Source organism: Rhincodon typus, chromosome 14 (genome assembly GCF_021869965.1).
Source record: "Rhincodon typus isolate 14 chromosome 14, sRhiTyp1.1, whole genome shotgun sequence".
Lineage (NCBI taxonomy): Eukaryota > Metazoa > Chordata > Chondrichthyes > Orectolobiformes > Rhincodontidae > Rhincodon > Rhincodon typus.
Genome location: NC_063345.1, coordinates 24,569,486 through 24,589,873, shown reverse-complemented (window position 1 = coordinate 24,589,873; position 20,388 = coordinate 24,569,486). Strand labels below are relative to the sequence as shown.

General features: G+C 41.2%; 1 protein-coding gene across 3 annotated transcripts in view; it reads left to right on the top strand.

Annotated features, from left to right (window-relative positions):
• Positions 1-20,388, top strand: part of LOC109931351 (pre-mRNA 3'-end-processing factor FIP1-like) — a 96,671-nt gene that overhangs the window by 8,349 nt on the left and 67,934 nt on the right. For all 3 annotated transcript variants that reach the window (XM_020530638.2, XM_048605075.1, XM_020530637.2), the window contains exons 2-5: positions 8,034-8,076; positions 9,475-9,550; positions 12,489-12,589; positions 18,126-18,181. In XM_020530638.2, coding sequence (XP_020386227.1) covers positions 8,034-8,076; positions 9,475-9,550; positions 12,489-12,589; positions 18,126-18,181 — 276 coding nt within the window. The remainder of the gene's footprint in view (positions 1-8,033; positions 8,077-9,474; positions 9,551-12,488; positions 12,590-18,125; positions 18,182-20,388) is intronic.

Sequence of the window (20,388 nt, the reverse complement as noted above, 5' to 3'; positions counted from 1 at the left end):
GTTTGGCCTGCTGTGTTCATCCAGCTCTACGCCTTGTTGTCTCAGAATTTCCAGCATCTGCAGTTCCTACTATCTCTAATATTTTTATTTGTGTAGGGGTTGTGGCTGCAGCTGGCTCAGTCAGCGTTTATTACGCTTCCTCAATTACCCTTGCGAAGATGATGATGAATTACCTTGAACTGGTGCAGTCCTCGAGTATAAGCGCACCCACACTGCTGTTAGGGATGGAGATCCTGGATTTTGATCCAGTGACACAAGGAACAGCAATATAGTTCCAAGTCAAGGTGGGGTGTAACTTGGAGAGGAAAGTGCAGGTGGTGGTGTTCCATGGGAATCTACCCGTGTTATTTTAGGTAGCAGAGGTTGTGGGTTTGGAAAATGTTGTTGAAAGATCCTGGATGAGTTACTATACTGCATCTTGTAGATGGTACACACTGCTGCCAATGTGCATTGCTGGTGAAGGGGGTGAATATTTAAGGTGGTGGATAGGGTGCCAATCAAACCCGTTGCTTTGTCCTGCCGGAATTGAGCTTCTTGAGTATTGTGGACCTGCATTCATCCTGGCAGGTGTAAAATATTCCATTTCATCCCGACCTGTGCTTTATAGATGGTGGACAGACTTTGGGAAGACAAGGTGATTTATTCGGCACATGATTCCTAGACTCTGACCTGCCCTTGTAACTACACTATTTATTTGGCAACTGCATTCCATCTAGTCAATGGTATCCCCCAAGATGTTGATATTGGGGGATTTAGAAATAGTAATGGCACTGACTATGAAGGGGAGATAGTCATTGCTTGGAAATTGAGTGGCTGAAATTACCCTTGTTACATATCACCTAAGACCTGATAGTTGTTCAGGTGTGGCTTTATATGGATGGGACATATGGAAAGAACATAGAAGCAGTTGAAGATGTTTTGGCCTTGGACACTACCCCAGTGAATTCCTGCAGTGATGTCCCGGAACTGAGATGATGGATCTCCAACAATCAAAAATCATCCTTCTTTGTGCCAGTATGCCTGAAACAAATGCCAAACTTTTCCGCATAATTCCCATTGAAACTAGTTTTAAGACCATACAAGTATGACCTGAAATGTTAACTCTGATTTCTGTCCACAGATGCTGTCAGACCTGCTGAGCTTTTCCAGTAATTCCTGTTTTGTTAAAACCATACGAAATAGGAGCAGAATTAGGCCATTTACCCCAGCGAGTCTGCTGTGCCATTCGACCACGGCTGATGTGTTTCTCAACCTCATTCTTCTGCCTTCTTTCATAACCCTTGATTCTCTCACCAGTCACCAAACTATCGATCCCTGTCTTAAATACGCTTAATGATTTGGCCTCCATGGCTCCCTGTGGCAATGAATTTCATAGATTAACAGTTCTCTGCATCTTGGCTCTAAAGGGTCATTCCTTCACTCTGAGGCTGTGCCCTCGGGTCCTAGTTTCTCTCCTAGGGGAAACGTCTTCTCCATGTCCACTTCATCCAGGTCTCTCAGTATTCTGTAAATTTTGATCAGATTCCCCCCTCATCCTTCTAAACTCCATTGAGTACAGACCCAGAGTCCTCAACCACTCCTCATGTAACAAGCCTTTCATTCCCAGGATGACACTTGTAAACCTCCTCTGGATCTCCTCTGACCTAGTGCATTCTGCCTTAGAGGTGAGGCCCAAAACTGCTCACAATATTCCAAATGCAGACTGATTGGAGCCTTACACAGCCTCAACTGTAAATTTCTGTTCTTGTATTCTAGCCCCCTTGAAATGAATACCAACGTTGCATTTGCCTTCCAAACTATCAGTTGAATCTGAATGTTAACTTTAAGACAATCCCGAACTAGGACTCCTAAGTCTCTACCGTTGAACACCAGGGCATTGTGTCCACAACCGTCACTAAACTCGTTTCATCTGGGGATCTCTCCCTGCCACTGTCTCCAAGCTTATAGACCACCAACCCTGCATAGCTCGCTTCTGCCTCCTTCCCAAAATCCACAAAACAGGACTGCCCTGGCAGTTTCTGCCTGCTCCTGCCCCACAGAACACATCTCATCCTACCTCAACTCAAGTTCTTTTCTCTCCCCCTGTCCAGTCCCTTCCCAGTTGCATCCGCAATTTTTCTGATGATTTCCGTCAGTTTCAGCATTTCCAGTTTGAGGGCTCCAGCCGCCTTCTCTTCACCATGGATGTGCAATCCCATTACACGTCCATTCCCCATCAGGATGGTCTCAGAGCTCAGCTTTCTGAATAAAAGGCCGAACCGTTCCCATCCACCACCACCCTCCTCAGCCTGGCCAAGCTCGCCCTCACGTTGAACACCTTCTGCTTTAACTCCTCTCACTTTCTTCAGATCAAAGACGTGGCCATGGATACCCTGATTGGTCTAATTATAACTGTCTCTTTGTGGGTACGCAGAACAATCCTTGTTCCACTCCTCCTCGGCTCCCTCCACACAACTCACTCTCTGGTGCGTTGATGACACCATCAGTGCTGCTTTCCTCTCTCTTATTTGGAATTGGAAAAGCTTCTCAGTCATGCTTCCAATTTCCACCTTGCTCTCAACTTCACCTGGTCCATTCCTGACTCCTTCCTTCCCTTTCTTCATAGCTGTATTTCCATTTCTAGGGATAGACTGGCCACCAATATCCACAGTTACCTTGACAATGCATCCTTACACCCTGCTCCTGTAAAGACTCCATTCAGTTCTCCCAGTTTCTCTGCCTCTACCGCATCTGTTCTGATAATGCCAGCTTTGACTAGGCGGCCTCCGAAATGTCCACCTTCTTCCTGAACTGAAGATTCCCCATTGCCATCGTTGATGGGAGCCCTCAGCCATATCCGAATCATTTGCTTCTGCTGCCACACCCCCTCTTTCTCCCACAACAGTAATGGGCTCCCCCTCGTCCTCCTCTACCATCCCACCAGCATCCACATCCAAAGGATCATTAGTTTCCATTTCCACAACCTGTAGTGGGATGCTGGCACCAAACGCACCCATACCTCTCCCCTCTCTTGTCAGCCTTCCACAGGGATCATTCTCTTCAGGGCACCTTAGTCTGTTCCTCCTCCACTCCCAAGGCACCTCCCCATGCAATCACAGAAGGTGTAACACCTGCCTGTTTACTTCCTCCTTCCCACTGTCCAAGGCCGCAGACGCATTTTCCAGGTGAAGCGGAAATTTATCTGCACTTCTCTCGATCTAGTTGACTATATTTGCTATTCACAATGTGGTCTCTTCTGTATTGGAGAGATGAAACACAGACTGGATGACACCTGTGTTCTGTCTGCAAAAATGACCCTGAGCTTCCTGTTGCTAGGCACTTCAGCACACCATCATGTTCCCACACCAACATCTCTGTCTAGGGCTTACTGCAGTGCTTCGGTAAAGCTCAGCACAAGCTGGAAGAACAGCATCTTGTTTTCGGTTTTGGGGACCCCGCAGCCTTCAGGACTCAATATTGAATTTGACAGTTTTAGGGCCTGAGCACTTTCTTCCATGTCCTTACCCCAACCCCCACACACCAGGTTTTGTCATCACATGGGCTGCTACTAATTACAGCTATTAGCAGTCCCTGTTTGCAGGTATTGATTCTCCTAGGCTGACCTCTGCTCATCCCTTTGTCTGCCCAGTTGTGTTTCTCCATCTTTATCTATCATTTACTCCTCCCCCTGTCCCCACCCCACCTTCAGCATATATACCACCTTTTCCTAGCTACAACCAGTTCTGAAGAAGGGTCACTGGATCCAGAATGTTAATCCTGCTTTATCTCCACAGATGCTGTCAGTCCTGAATTATTCCAGCAATTTTGTTTCTGACTTCCAGCATGTGTCGTTTTTTTTTTGAACAAATGCTGCCTTAATGTCCAGGGCTGTTTGCTCTATGGTTTATGTTCAGGAAGCTGGAACTAGTGCTGGTGCTATAGTAGTTTCAGATCTTCAATTTGAAGTGTAGTTGCTGTTAAAATGTAGGAAATATGGCAGTTGATATTGCTGTTTGTGAAGTTAGCTGAATCCATATGGTAATGCCCAGATAATCTGCTTTTGTGGTGTTGTTTTGAAGGATAAATATTGACCAGTGCACCAGGACGTTTAATGAAAGAGTGCAGATGTGTGAGGAATTACATCTATGAATTATGCCTTTTGAGTGAGATCAGAAATTAAAAAAGAACAGGTTTTCAACTGCTACCCGTTGTGATTGTGCTAAAGTGCTGTGTATAGTTCCTGGTGCCACACTTTGGGAAGGACATGAATGGAATGCACTGCCTGGAAGTATGGTGGAGACAAGTTTCATTGAGGTATTCAAGAGAAAACTGGTTGATGATTTTAATATAGATAATGTGCAGGGTAATGGGGAAAAAGCTGGAAATTGGCACCGTCAAAATGTTCAAAATTCTTGCAGATATGATGGGCTGAATGGCCCCCTCTGTATCATAATGATTCTGTGATAATCCTTGGGTTTTCAAGTTGACACTTTAGGGTCAGTTCCCTAGGGGACACCCTACTGTGTATTTCTGCACATGGCCATCTGCTGTCATTTGTTCCTCTCAGTCTCCTCACTTCCACTATTTTAAGTTCCTCTGGCTCTTATTTGAGGGTACTCTGTGCCCCAAGTAAAAGTTTTAAATGCTAGTTTAAACTGTCAGTGCCCAACCCAGACCAGGCCGACTCTCTGCCTTCTGCAGTGAGCCCTGAATTGTTTCCTAAATTTTTGAACTTCTTTGGGCATTAAGATTACATTATCAGCACTGCACTGCACTGTAAAACTCTGCTGTGTTGCTAAAGTTATAAAGTGACTTCAACTAGCTCAAACCTTTAGAGTCCCTACCTCTGGGCCAGAAGACTGGGTTAAGTCCTCCTGCACCAGAGGTATGTCATAACACACTTGAGCAGATTGATTAAATATATCTACATCCTTTCCCGCTGCTACAGTCCCCTGCTGAGCTTGTTACTGGCCTACCAGTTTTGCTGGATTCTTTTCAGCTTCAGTTGCAGTTTGGTTCCCGGCCAGAGATTCATTTTCCTGTATCGAAGTACATTTCTGTGTGGCTTCTTAATCTTGAGGTGACCTCCAATTACACCAGTATCTTTTCACTGCTTTGTAACTGTTTCTGCACGTCTCCTGAGTCTTATTCCCATTGAACAACATTCATCACTGCAGCAGTACAAAAGCAAAATACTGTGGATGCTGGAAATCTGAAGCAAGAAGAAATATTGGAAAAACACAGTCTAAATAACAGTTGTGTATAGAAACGAAGTTAACGTTTCGGGTTGATGAGCACAGTTCTGATGAAAGGTCAATCAACGAATGCATTGATGCTCTAGCTTTCAAATGGATTTTTTAAAAATTCATCTGTGGGATGTGGGGGCCGCTGGCTGGCCAGCATTTCTTGCCCATCCCTCGTTGCCCTTGAGAAGGTGGTGATGAGCTGCCTTTTTGAATCACTGCAGTCCTCCTACTGTGGGTTGACCCACAATGCTATTAGGGAGGGAATTCCAGGATTTTGACCCAGGGACAGTGAAGGAACGGCGATATATTTCCAAGTCAGGATGGTGAGTGACTTGGAGGGAAACTTGGAGGTGTTCCCATATATCTGCTGCCCTTGTCCTTCCAGATGGAAGTGGTCGTGGATTTGGAAGGTGCTGTCTGAGGATCTTTGGTGAATTTCTGCCATGCATCTTGTAGGTAGTACACACTGCTGCTACTGAGCATCGGTGGTGGAGGGAGTGAATGCTTGTAGGTGTAGTGTCAATCAAGCGGGCTGCTTTGTCCTGGATGGTGTCAAGCTTCTTGAGTGTTGTTTGGGCTGAACTCATCCAGGCAAGTGGGGAGTATTCCATCACACTCCTGACTTGTGCCTTATAGATGGTAGACAGGCTTTGAGGAGTCAGGAGGTGAGTTACTCACTGCAGTATTCCCAGCTTCTGGCCTGCTCTTGTACCCACTGTGTGTTAATGTGGTGAGTCCAGTTGAGCTTCTGGTCAATGGTAACCCCCAGGATGTTGATAGTAGGGGATTCAGTGACGGTAACACCATTGAATGTCAAGGGATGGTGGCTAGATTGTCTCTTATTGGTGATGGTCATAGCCTGGCATTTGTGTGGCGCTTGTCAGCCCAAGCCTAGATATTGTCCAGATGTTGTTGCATGTGAACATGGACTGCTTCAGTATCCGAGGAGTCACAAAAGGTGCTGAAAATTTGCAATCATCGACAAACGTCCCCACTTCTGACCTTATGATGGAGGGAAGGTCATTGATGAAGCAGCTGAAGATGGTTGGGCCTAGGGCACTACCCTGAGGAACTCCTGCTGAGATGATTGACCTCCCACAATCACAACCATCTTCCTATGTGTCAGGTATGACTCCAACTACTGGAGCGTTTGCCCCCTGATACCCATTGATTCCAGTTTTGCTACGGGATGCCACTCTCGGTCAAATGCAGCCTTGATATCAAGGGCTGTCACTCTCACCTCACCTCTGGAATTCAGCTCTTTTGTCCATGTTTGAACCAAGGCTGTAATGAGAGCAGGAGCTGAGTGGCCCTGGCGGCACCCAAACTGGGTGTCACTGAGCAGGTTATTGCTGAGCAGGTGCTGCTTGATAGCATTGGGTCACCAGAACATCAGCCGGGTTTCTGGATTAATAGTCTCATCTGGGATTTCCAAAATGCATTTGATAAGGTTCCTCTCATGCTGCTACTTAATAAAATAAGAACTGTGGTGTTGGGCTAGTATATCAGCTTGGATAAAACGAGGCCATTTTCAGGATGGTAACTTGTAACTAATGATGTGCCATAGGGATCAGTGCTGGTGTGACCATTATTTTGCAATATACATTAATAACTTGGATGAGGAAAATGAATGTATAATCGCCAAATTTGGGAATGAGACAAAGTTGGGAAAGCAAGCAGTTAGGGTGACACAAAGAGTCTGCAAAGTAAATAGACAGGTTACTGAATAGGCAAAAATCTTTACAGGTGGAATATAATATAGGAAAATATGAAGCTATAAAAAAAATGAAAGGAATGCTGATGCAGGAAATCAGAAACAAATCGCTGGAAAAACTCAGCAGCATCTGTTGCGAGAAATTAGAGATAATTTTTCGGGTTCTTCTTCGGAACTGATGGTAGCTGGGAAAAAGTTGATTTTTGTGCAAAGATAGGGTTGGAAGGACTAATTTTAAATGTTCCTACATTGACAGTCAAGTTTTAAGCTTCTGAAATCTTAAGACCTAGAATTTTCTCCCAAAACTGCTCAATCTCTCTTTTAAGACACTACTTAAAAGCTATTTCGGACCAACCATTTGGTCATCTCAACCTAATATGTGGCTTGGTGTTGAAATACGGTTCTATGAAATGCCTTGGGATATTTTATAATGTTAATAGTGCTATATTAATGCACTGATAAGGCTGTGTCATCTGATGATGTGTTTTACATAATAAACTACTCAGTGTTTCTGTTTGCAGACAAATTCATTCATAGCTCTGCCACCTATGGGATACTCCACTGCTGAAAAACATAAATTCTGTGTATACACTAATGTTGGGCTTTCTTGTGGCACTGTATGAGTGACTGAAGGATTAATATGCATTTTGGAGCTGATTGACATTTTTTAAAAAAACAAGAAGTCCAGTCTTTGGCCTTTTACTGAAATAAAGATGCCTCCAGTTTTGTGATTAGTCTGTTTTGCAAAAATGTGTGGGTCATTCATGGAAACTTTTACGTCTTCACAGCAGTAAGATAACTTCATGCTCAAGCAGTGAAAGATTACTTTCTAGAGTTAGGTTTGCACTTTATGCTTTAGTAGGGTCAGGAATTGAATTACCAACTCGATTCCCATGACATAGTTCGAATTTGATTGTTTTGTACTTGCAAGGTGGCTTTATTTCAGTGCGATAGTAGTGATATAACCAGCCCATCAGATTTTCCTCCAAAGGCTATATTGTGCAAGTATTCGCTATTTTCAAAGATCATTAAATTGGAAATTATTACTTATCTGTTGGAAACCACAAATAAATCACTCTATTTCTGTTTTATAGATGAAAACCCTGGAAAACAAGAGGAGGTGGCTTTGGTTGATGGGTAAGAGACAGGATTTTAATGTGCAGTACTGCATAAGGTAGTTGAATTCCATTCAAAATGTAAATGCTGAACCTTACTGGTGTATGCAATTCAGACAAACCTTTTGATCGTTTATTCCTTTTAATGCTTTTGGACCTCTCACTATTTCTGCACACATGCATACCTCACTTATTGAAGTTCCTTTATATTCCTTTTTTATTGTTTAAATGCGATTACAGCATTAGGGGAGTGGTTGAGGACTTCCCAGTCATATATTGTTTTTGTTTGTGGTGTTTTGTTCGTAGTTTTACAAATTGACATTCTTCCTATAAATTCCAGCACTGATTTTTAAAGTGCATGATACTTGGATTATTAACCACTGATTGGCATGATCTGAGAGCTGTAGGTCTTTTAAATCCTAGAACAATTATAATTTATCATGTTTTCTAACTGTAAATAAGCTGCTGAAAATGTGATTTGAAAACCAATTGTCATTTTTCATAATTTCTGATTTTTATTCTTGGGACTTTTGAATTTAAAACAAATCAAATATTGTACTCTAATATTGAGACAACAGCCACTTGCTTAGTTTATCTAATTCACGTTACCTCACCACTGTAATCCTGCTCCAGTTTGTGTTTATTTTCAAGCCTAAGTGGAATTAAGTGTGTGAAAACGTGCTGAATGCAGGCTACCAAATACGAATTGAAGTGCTTTTTGTAACTTTTGAAAATGATATTGGTGAAACGTACTTAATAAATCAATAGTTACATCATAGAAATATCCCTGTTCTACTTGAATTCTGTGTTTTTATTCCTGTCCTGAATCCCAAAGTATGATTTTTATTTGGGTCTTGGTATACTTTCATCCTAGCTTTAAAGGAAGTGTCTTGATTACCAAGAAATTTTTAATTCCTTCCCAAAAGGATCCCTATTATTGTCATATCATTTCAGACCTTACCCAGAAACTTAATGGGAAATATCAGTCTTGGGGATCTCTTTATGGAGTTCTGCTAGCTAGCGATTATGTTTATGATGAGACACTTATTACAGAGAATCCATAATTTTGGACTAAAAATTGGGCAACTAATCATAAATAAGAACGTCAGTGAAAAACTTATTGATGCATGTTATCCAGACCACCAACTAAGAATGGCTGTTTGAATAAAGTCCTAAAGTTAGTGGCAATTTCTGCACAGCTATGACTGCATGAGTCAGTGCCCTCAGAAAAGGTGAAGAAAATCAGCATTTTAAAAGATTAACTTGTTGATAATAAAATAAAATGCAAATAATCTTAAGACCTCATGTCATGAGAATGCTAGTTATTTAAAATTAAAATAGTTATTAAAATTTATCAATTTTGATAAATAGGCTCATCTTGTGTTTTGTTTTGATGTAACTTGGTTACTTGCTTGTACAGGAGTGAAGATTCTTTAAAATCGCTGCAGGAGCCGTCACAAGAATTCAAAGTCAGCAATTTGGAAATGGCTGAGGCTGTAAGTTTCAGAATGGAGTTCTCAGCATTAGTTTGCTATTTGTTCAGTAATTGGGTAAAGCTTCAGTTAAAAAGAATGAAGTATTTTAAATGGTCAGTTCTGCATGATCTATATTAATGATTTACGATACAATCAGAATATGCCTCAGGAGTGGTAAGATTAGTTCGTTAGGATTGCACTGTACTTTTTTATGCTTTCAGTGCTCCTTTTGGCCGGCTGCATTGATAGGACCCTTTCTTCATTTTAATCGTATGAAATTTAAAGTTGAAGGACATGGGAGCGCACCTGCTGTTCTGTACCTTATGCTTGCGCACTCTGGTCATTAGCTAACAAAGTACAGGTTTCCCTCTTTATGTCTTTAAACTCTGAATAATAAAATGCACAGATGTGGGCGGTGAAGCTTTCATTTTTGAAAGGAAATGCTGCAGGTCAGCTAACAAAAGACCGTGTGAAAAATTAGACTGAAAGAGGTGATCTATATGTGGTATGTTATTGTGCTGATCACTTTTGGACAATTGTAAAATGATAAATTGTACTGTTTAGACTGAATGAATCTGACCCTGATTTGCCCAGTATATTTGCTGTCTATGAAATAAAGCAGCTTAATTATTTGTGTCAAACTTTGCTTGATCTACCTTCAGAATGTTTAAATATATATGACAGATACAGATGTCCACTCCAGGACGCAAAGGGATACAATGTATTAAACTCCCATGTTATTTCATTATTCATGTTGATGTACGACAGTGAAATTGTTCTCTTAGGAATGTTTTCTGTTCTACTGAATAGATATCAAATAGAATCAGCAAAGATTTAATAGTTGACCTGGCTGTGAAGAGAGAAACAATGAACAGAATTTAATGGAGACATAGTGGTTGGTGCTGGGGGCAGGGGTCTGCACAGTGGATACCCTGTCACTTTTCAGATTCCCTCAGTTAAGTTCGGGGTGGAAGGTTCAAACACTGCCTTCCTGTCCACAGTCCAGCTGAGGTCTCTAAGTGCCACTTAAGAACCTTATTCCGTTGCCCTGGTAATCCCCTGCAGTCTGAAGGTTGGGTGGGAAGGTAAAACCTGTGTCTTTGGGTGTTCTGAGTCCAAAGAAGTGATCTGCTAATGGAAACCATGGGACCTTCACAATTGACCTACAACCCTCCACAATTGACCACAACATCCCACGCTGGGACCTCACTCTCCCTGATGATCTTGCCCATTCACCTTTATTCAAAGAGCTTCAGCTCCGAACCTTTTAATATACTCCACTGCAGTAGCAATAATGGCCATGGTTCCTGGTGGTAATGAGGGCATTGGAGAGCTGCAGGTTCCAGTGTGGGATACCTGTATTGCACTAGGACCTTGGTAGAAAATTGCTCCTTATAGAGCTGGAACCCGGACAGGCTGGTTAATTGGGAGTTATTCTCAATAGGCCTCCTGGAAAAGGCTGTGAGAACTGGTAGATTGGCACACCATTACAACCATTGAATTTCACCAGTGCTTAAAGAGAAAAGAGGAAAAATAAGTGTGAGGCGGTGGAGGAATTTTCACTTATTTTCATAGAGTGATGGGTTAAGATTCAGGATATATTAATGTTCCCTAGCCAAGGATCTAGTGTGTACTAAATCATATAGACCTGAAAGGTATTGGGCCATTTCTCTGGGCGAAGTAAGATAATCTCAGCTAGGGTAGCAGTATCCACAGCAGGCAAGAGTAGATGGCAAAATTATCAGCAATGATCTTATTTGTGACTGCTGTCCAGTGATCTTTTTGAAAAATGCAAGACTTTGGGTGAGGCCTGGATTGGCTGGGTTTTCTGGGTTCTTTGAACAAACCCTTAAAATAAAGATATGAATTTCTGGATTACTATGATTGGCAAGATATCTTTGAGATATAACCCCATCTCACCTAGTCTGCCAAACGATAGCAGCTGAATGTGGGTATTGTTGGCTAGCCCAGCACTTATTGGTAGGCATTGCTAAGGTCTGGAATCGAATGGATGTCCTTGATTAAAGACCATTAGTAAACCAAATGACATTACTATGCCATTAGGCTAGTTTTTTTTATTCCAGACTTTTTTAAAAAAATAAGTTGAAGTTGCACCATCTGCTATAGTGAGCCCATATCCTCCTTAACAGCCTAGGGTTCTAGATTACTACTCCAGTGACAATACCATTACACCACCACCACCTCCATGACCTAAGCCAGCTAAGAACTGGTTTGAAACAGCACTTCTTTTTTTCAGGAGAGGTTCATTCCTCAAGGATATCTTATCCCATCAGTCAGAATTATTTGTTAAATCTGTGTACTAAAGCACTTCATCACCTTCTTCCCAACCTCCTTAAGTCTTTAAAACTAACTATACTTTAGCTGCTCCTTTAGCATGGAGAGAAAATTATTTCCAGTTGGCTAAAAACAATCTCTCCACTACTGGTGTACAGTGGCAGTGGTGTGCACTTTCTGCAAGATACACTGTAGCAACTCACCAAGGCTCCTTTGACATCACGTTCCAAACCCATAAACTCTACCATCTAGGAGGACAAAGACAGCAGGATGGTAACACAAGCAGCACTAAGATCCCTTCTGACACCATCCTAACTTGGGAAATATTGAATGTTCCTGCTCTGTTGCCATATCAGTATCCTGGAATGCCCTCCCTAACAGTTCTCTGGGTATACCTTCACCCCAAGGACTGCAGTGCTTCAAGAAGGCAGCTCATCACCATTTTTTTCAAGGAGAATGACAAATGCTGGCCTTGCCAGCAATGCCCACATTCGATGAATGAATAAGAAGATATGGCACATCTGCTTCTTGTATATTGAACTAATGGCTTATAAGAAGAGATTGAACCAAAATGTCGTCATACTGACTTAATAGCAAAATAGACACTTTAATAAATTTATTAGTGTGTTGATTGGTTGAAAAGGATTGAACATGTATATTTTAGGCTTCACAAAATGGTGATGAGGATGACAGTGACAGCGACAGTGATGACGATGATGTGAAAGTCACCATTGGCAACATTAAGACTGGTGCACCTCAATATATGTAAGTGAACTTGTGTGTTATTAAATCTATTTATTACTAAAACAAAACAAACTGTGGATGCTGGAAATCTGAAACAAAAGCAGCAATTTCTGCTTTTGTCTGTTTATCAAGTTGCTTTATTGTATCGAACTTTGTAGAATAAGACAAGTAACACTTACTTGGACTACATATTTCTTGACCTCATTTTGAGTCTTGGCCCAAACACAAATAAAAGAATTGAACTCTGAGGTGAAGTGAGAGTGACTGCCCTTGACATCAAGGCTACATTTGACCAAGATCGGTACAATGTGACAAGTGGCAAGTACCATTTATGCCACACAAGTACCAAGGAGTAACCATTTCCAATGAGAGAGAATCTAGCTATCACCCTTTGACATTCAATGCCATCGCCATCACCGAATTCCCCACTCTCAACATCCTGAGAGTTGGCATAAACCAGACACTGAACAGGAGTAGCTGTATGAATTGTGGCTACAAGAGCAGGTTAGTGTCTAGGAATTCTGCAGCAAGGACCTCACTTCCTAACTTCCCAGAGCATATCTACTGTGAACAAGGCAAAGGTCTGATGAAATAACTCTGAACTTGCCTGGACGAACGCATCTTCAACAATACTCAGAGGCTTGTCACCATTTAGAACAAAGCAGTCCACTTGAATGACGCTATATCCACAAGAATTCACTCTCTCCATGACTGATATATTGTGGCGGCAGAGTGTACCGTCTGCCAGATGTGCTGTAGGAATTCACTAAGGCTCTTTAGGAAACATCTTCCAAACCTGTGACCACTACCATCTAGAACAACAAGGGCAGCAGGTACATGGGAACACCATCTGCAAGTCTCCTGCTGTCCCCCCACATCCCACCAAGCCGCTCAATATCCTGACGTGGAAATATGTTGCTATTCCTTCCAGCTGTTGGGTCACAATCCTGGAACTCCCTCCCTATCAAAATTGTTGGTGTACCTACACCATAAAAACTGCAGCAGTTCATGAAGGTAGCTCACTGCCACCTTGTTGAGAGAAATGGGGATAGGTAATAATTTTTGGTTCAGCCAGCAAAAGTCATATCCCATAAATCTTTTTTTTTTAATGAAAAAAAAAACGGGACATTTTTTTTTTTTAAAATCAACCTAACTGCTAGATCCCTCAAATCCATTTTGTCTTCAGTACAACATGGCAATACGGACTTATGTTGCTTGCCCATTGAGATTTCCTGTTAACCTAGTCCTTAAGTCTGTTACTCTTCAGAAAAATAAATGAAATGCTAACTTCCTTTCTTGCTATTGACATTAACTTGAAGGGGTACCAGGGCTTTCACTCAGTAGCAGTGGAGGAAAGGCAATATATTTCTAAGTAAGAATGGTGTGTGTGGCTTGGAGGAGAAATTTCAAGTTTTGGTATTTCCATGTATCTGCTGCTCTGGTGTTTTTAGGTAGTAATGGTTGTGCGTTTGGAAGGTGCTGTCCTAAGGAGGCTTGATGAATTTCGGTATGCATCTAGTTAAGTGGTATGCACTGCTGCAACTGAAAGTCCATGGTGGAAGAAGTGAATTTTGTAGATATGGTACCAGTCAAGTGGGCTGCTTTGCCCTGGATACTGTCAAGCTTCTTGAGTATTGTTAGAGCTGCACTCGTTCAGGCAAATGAGGTGTATTCCCCCAGACTCCTGTCCTATAGATGGTGGGCAGGCTTTAGAAAGTCAAGAGGTGAGTTGCTTGCTGCAGGATTCCTCGCTTCTGATCTGCTCTGGTACTCAAAAGTTTTCATGACTAGTCCAGCTTAGTTTTTGGTTAGTGGTAGTTCCCAGCAAGTTGACAGTGGATGATTCAGCGATGATAATAGCATTAAACATCAAATGACAATGCTTAGATTCTCTCTCATTGGAGATGGTAATTGCTTGACACTTCTGTGGCATGAATGTTACTTGCCCTTTGTTGGCCCAACCCTGGATTTCAGCCAGATCTTGCTGCATATGGACATAGCTTATTTTGAGTCATAGAGTCATACAGAATGGAAACAGACCTCTTGGCCCAATTCATAAAAAATTCATTAGGCTTATTGTTATTAAAGGCAAATATAAGGTACAGAGTGAGATGTCTAGTAGATTTAGAAAAGTTATTGCCCAGCAGGATCTGTCAGATGGATGCGCGACTGTCGGGTAAGGTAAGAAGCTAATTCAAAAGTCTCTGGTGGCTGTTCCTCTTATCAAATAGATATTCAGTTTTTGGAACTGTAGAAGGGGATAGTCTGTCTGAGGAAACTGGAAGGGCCAGTCAGTTTTTGGACACTTGGAATGATTCTTATGTTCGGCAGCATTTAACAAGATTTAATAGAATTATTGTTATAGGAGTCTCGCCTGTTAGGAGCCCAGGCAGGAGATTCTGTGGCAGAGAGTGTAAATTTAGGATGATTTGTTGCTTTCCTGCTGCCAGGATTAAGGACATCTCCAGACATTTCAAGCATATTGTTAAAGGTGAGATTGAAAAACGAGAAATCATTGTACACATTGGTCGGAATTACATTTTTAGGGAAAAGATTAAAGCAACCGAGTGTGAATTTAAGAGGTTAGGTAGAAGATTAAAAAAATAGAACCTTGAAAGTAGTAACATCTGGTTTACTCCCAATGCCAAACTCAAACGAGGGAAGGAACAAAAGGCTAAAGAAGATAAATCAACGGCTGAAGAGGTGGTGTATTGTTCAGGGATTTAGGTTTTTGGACAATTGGAATGTATTTTGGGATAGAAAAGACCTGTTCAAAAAGGCCTAACCTAAACTGGAAAGGGACCAATATCACAGCGGGGAGATTTGCTCATTCCATTAAGGGAGACTTTATTCTGATAGAGAGGGAAGAGTGGAGGAATTCTGAGCAGCAGTGTAAACAGAAGGATTGATGGGGAAGGTTCTGAATGTGAGGAGAGCACGTCAAGTAGAAAAGAAAGACCAGAGAGAGTCAGAGTATGTAGTAACTCTGAAGAACTAAATTGCACTTATTCCAATGTAAGGAGTCTTGCAGGTAAGGCTGATGAACTCAGGGAATGGTTAAGAACATGGGACTGGGACGTTATAGCTATGACAGAAACTTGACTGAGAGATGGATAAGACTGGCAATTCAATGTTCCAGATTATAGATACTGAAGGATCGAAAGAAAAGGAGGCAAGAAAGGAGGTTGGGGGGTGGGGGTGGTTGTTGTTTTTGATTAAGGAATACATTACTACTACTAAAGAAGATATTTATGAAAAATTGTCTAGTGAAAATATTTGGGTAGAAATTAAAAATAAGAAAGGAAAGATCACTTTGATGGAATTGTACTATAGGCTTCCTAATGGTAAAAGGGAAATTGAGAAACACATATGTTGGGAGATCTAACAGGAATGAAATGCCTCTGAACTCTTGTCATCACACACTTGATCGCCTCCCACTTGTCAGATGTCCTTTTACCTGCGAACAGTCCCCTCCAATCAACTTTTGAAAGTTCTTGTCTTATACCATTAAAATTTGTTTTACTCCAATCAAAAACTTCAACTTTTATGGAAGGCTGATCCTTTTCCATAACCATGTTGTAATGATGGGGAATTTTAATTTTCCAAACATTGACTGGGGCTGCTATATTGGTAAAGGTTTAGACGGTGAGGAATTTGTTAAACATGTTCAAGAAAATTTTCTTTATCAATATATGAATGCTCCTACTAGAGAAGGAGCAAAACTAGATGTTCTTGTGGGCAGTAAGGCGAGGCAGGAGACTAAAGTAAACGTCGGGGAACACTTTGGGTCTAGCGATCATAATTCAATTTGTTTCAAAATGGTTATGGAAAAGGATCAGCCTTCCATAAAAGTTGAAGTTTTTGATTGGAGTAAAGCAAATTTTAATGGTATAAGACAAGAACTTTCAAAAGTTGATTGGAGGGGACTGTTCGCAGGTAAAAGGACATCTGACAAGTGGGAGGCGATCAAGTGTGTGATGACAAGAGTTCAGAGGCATTTTATTCCTGTTAGAGTGAAGGATAAGGCTGGTAAGATTAAGGAACAATAGATGAATAAAGGTATTGAGGTTCTAGTCAAGAATAAAAGAGAATCTTATTTTAGATATAAACAACTTGTTTCATTTGAATCTCTTAATCAAAATAGCGTGGGGCATTCTTAAGAGAGAAATCAGCACGGCAAAGAGATCGCATTGGCAGATAAGGTTAAAGGTAATCCAAAGAGATTCTTAAAAGTACATTAAGAGCAAGAGAGTAACTAGAGAGAGGGTAGGGCCTCTTAAAGACAAAGGACAACATCTTTGTGTTGAATATAGGAGGCATAGTTAGTAAGTTTGCGGACGACACCAAAATTGGTGGCATAGTAGACAGTGAAGAAGGGATTTTGATCAAATGGGTTGACAGGTAGGAGGCTGGAAGAACACAGCAGGCCAGGCAGCATCTGGAGGAAAGGAGCACTCAATGCTATTACCCTTCTTCAGGACTGGATGTAGGGATAGGGGGATCTGCAGATAAATGAAATTGGAGAACTCAGTTTTGAGTCTAATTCAATTCTCATGTTTCTTTCGGTTCTCCAATTTCAAATAACCTTCCCACCCATTCCCCACCTCCCCTTCTGACCCTCCCTTCTAGCTACTAACCAGATTCATCCCTCATTGAACAACCAGGTCGTACCTACCACCAGTATCCACCTATCACCACCATTCTGCCTCCAGCCCTCGGCCCCCCCCCCCACCTCTTTGTCTGCAGCTCCCCTTACCCCCATGTCCAGCCCTGAAGAAGGGTAATACCTGATACATTGACTGCTCCATTTCTCAAGATGCTGCCTGGCCAGCTGTGTTCTTCCAGCCTCCTGTTTGTCTACCATGGATTCCAGCATCTGCAGTTTCTTTTTCTCTTGATCAAATGGGTGAATGGGCTTAAAAATGGCAGATGGAGTTCAATCTGGATAAATGCAAGGTATTGCATTTTGGTACAACAAACAATTAATGTTAGGGCCTTGGGTAGCTTTGTAGAACAGAGGGCCCTAGAGGTGCAGTACATAATTCTTTGAAGTTTGCGTCGCATATACCGGGGTGGCTAGAAGGCATTTGGCATGCTTGCTTTTATTGCTGAGTTCTTGAATGTAGAATTTGGGAAGTTATGTTGAGATTGTACAGGGCATTGGTGAGGCCTCTTCTGGAATACTGTGTGCGGTTCTGGTTGCTCAGTTGTAGAAAGGATATTATCCTTCCTTATTACCCCTGGCCTCACATTTTCAATATCACAACAAGGTCCACACTTCAAAAGCTGCTTCATTTGCTTTAAAGCACAATGGAATGTTCTGCGTGATGGTATATCATTATTTCTATATAAAGCAGCACATCTCAACTATTCTGTTTTTTGAACTAAGAAAATTTGTTGCAAATTTTTACATGTATCAAAAGTTTTCTTAATCACTGGTAAGTAGACTGGTGTGGGATAATGGACTGTTTGCTGGAACTTGTTAGTGATAGTGTGTACATCATTTCTAAATAAAAGCTAAAAATTGCTTTAATTTGTTGACTTTAAATTTATACAGGGGGACTCCAATGAACTTGAATCTGAAGAGTGGACGGCCTTATGGCTCTTCTGCAGGTCAGTGAGGGGCCTGTACAGCAATTTTTCAGTGATAGTAGTGAATTTTAGATTGCACAAGGCGGCTCACTTCTTTGAAAATACAAGTAGTTGCTCAACCATTAGGTAGCCCAAGATCAGTTTCACTGGCATGTGGAAGACCATTGGACCATATAAGTTGGCAACACGGAGAAGGCAAGTGAATTATCATGTCTGTGCTAATCCTTTGCTAAAGGAATTAAGAATCAGGCAATAATTGCACTGATCTATTCCTTCCACTAACTATATGTCTTCCACTCCTTAGACTATGCATCCCTTTAAAAGGTACAGAATTTCTGTCCAGACTACTATTAAAGTCATATGAATTAGGAACAGGAGTCAGCCACTTCGCCCCTCCAGCCTGATCTGCCTTTCAGTAAGATCAGGGCTGATCTGATTACTCCGCATTTCAGTCTATCCTGATAACCATTCACCCCTGTACTTATCAAGAATCAATCTACTTTTACCTTAAACATATTCAGAGTCTCTGCAGCCACTGTCTTTCAGAGATGAAAGTTAAAAAGACACTCAGTGCTCATAAGGTAACCACCCATTCCAGCTATTGGTGCAGCATGTTTTCTCTGAACTGCTTTCAACACATTTACATCTTTCAATAACTAAGGAGATTGATACTATACACAGGGGCCCAGATGTGGTTTCACCAATGCCCTATGCAGCTGAAGCATAATCTCACTATATTTATGTGCAATGGATTTGGTTTTCTAATTAAACTTTAATTTGATAAACCCTGACCAGCACAGAAGTTAATCTTTTTCTATTTGATCTATCAAAATCCTTCATAATTCTGAAAACTTGTACTAAATTTCCTCTTAATCTTTTTTATCTCCAGTTTTCCATATTACTAGTTTTTTTCACTCACACCTCCAACCCACTGCTCCAGATTTATTCCATACTCTCTGTAGGCTTTGAATTTTCTAAAGATTACCCAAAATGACACACTGTACTCTCTAAAAGATTTGTTACCTTCTGCAAATATGTCATTACTTGCCTTTATTTAGAATGTCCAAATTGATGGCCTGCTTATTGTTGTACCTATCTATATCTCTACTTCCAATGAATTATATGAATGTTTCTCCTTAGCTTTGTCTATTCACCACACTTTTCAGCTTCTTTACATTGAATGTACATTTCCAGTCCTTTTTCTTTACAAGGTTCATATCCCATCATGGCAGCTGGTAGGGCCACAATTAATTCAGTTAATAAATTTGAAAGTGAAAGCAATCTTAGTAATCGTAACTATGAAACTACCATTGCCATAAAAAATTCCGTCAAGTTTTTGACATTGCAAAAATGAAAAAATAAGTCAAAGCTTTTTGTTTTACTTTGACTTCTTGTTGTCTTTTAGCATTGTTTTGTTTCTGTACTACCAAGCAATTAATGTTCTTCAGGGAACTTTTTGTTTAAAAGGAACTTTGCTGTCCCTGCCCAATCTGGCCTACATGTGACACCAGACCCACAGCAATGTGATTGACTCTTCTGTGCCCTCACGCAAGCCTCTCAGTTCAAGAGCAATTAGGGATAGTTAACAAATGTTGGCCCTGCCCACAACACCCACATCCCATGAAAGAGTGAAGAATTTCATTACACGTTCATGTTCTTAAAGTCTTATCTAACCCTCCTGGCTGTGGCTGTTTGACAAATTCCTTTTTGTCAACTGAAATATGATAAAGCTTGTTGTTCACAGTTACTTGTTGAGTCTTGAGTTAATCAAGGTATGTTGTTATTTGAGCTATCAGTTAATGCACCAAATGGCACTGTGCACAGCCAGACAGAGTAGGAAGGAGCTTGTTCAGTCTCCAGTATTCCTTTTTAGGGTTAGTTTTCTTAAATAATTTTGATGCTCATTCATCAGTAGAACCCGCACAGAGATGAAGAGATGGTAACAGTCAGAATTTTATTTTGGCCAGACAATGTTGGAACTAACTTCAATCAGTTTTAATCTGTGGCTCCTTAATGCTTTGTTATCTATGCGTATATGGTACTGTAGAGGGAAAGTTAGTTTCAGAATAAAGGGGCACCAATTTAAAACTGAGATGAAGAGTCATTTCTTCTGAGAATTGTAAGTCTTTAGAATGCCTTACCACAGAGAGCTGTGGGGGCACAGTCCTTGCGTATATTTAGATCCTTGATCAGTAGGGGATTCCAGGATTATGGAGAAAATGCAGGGG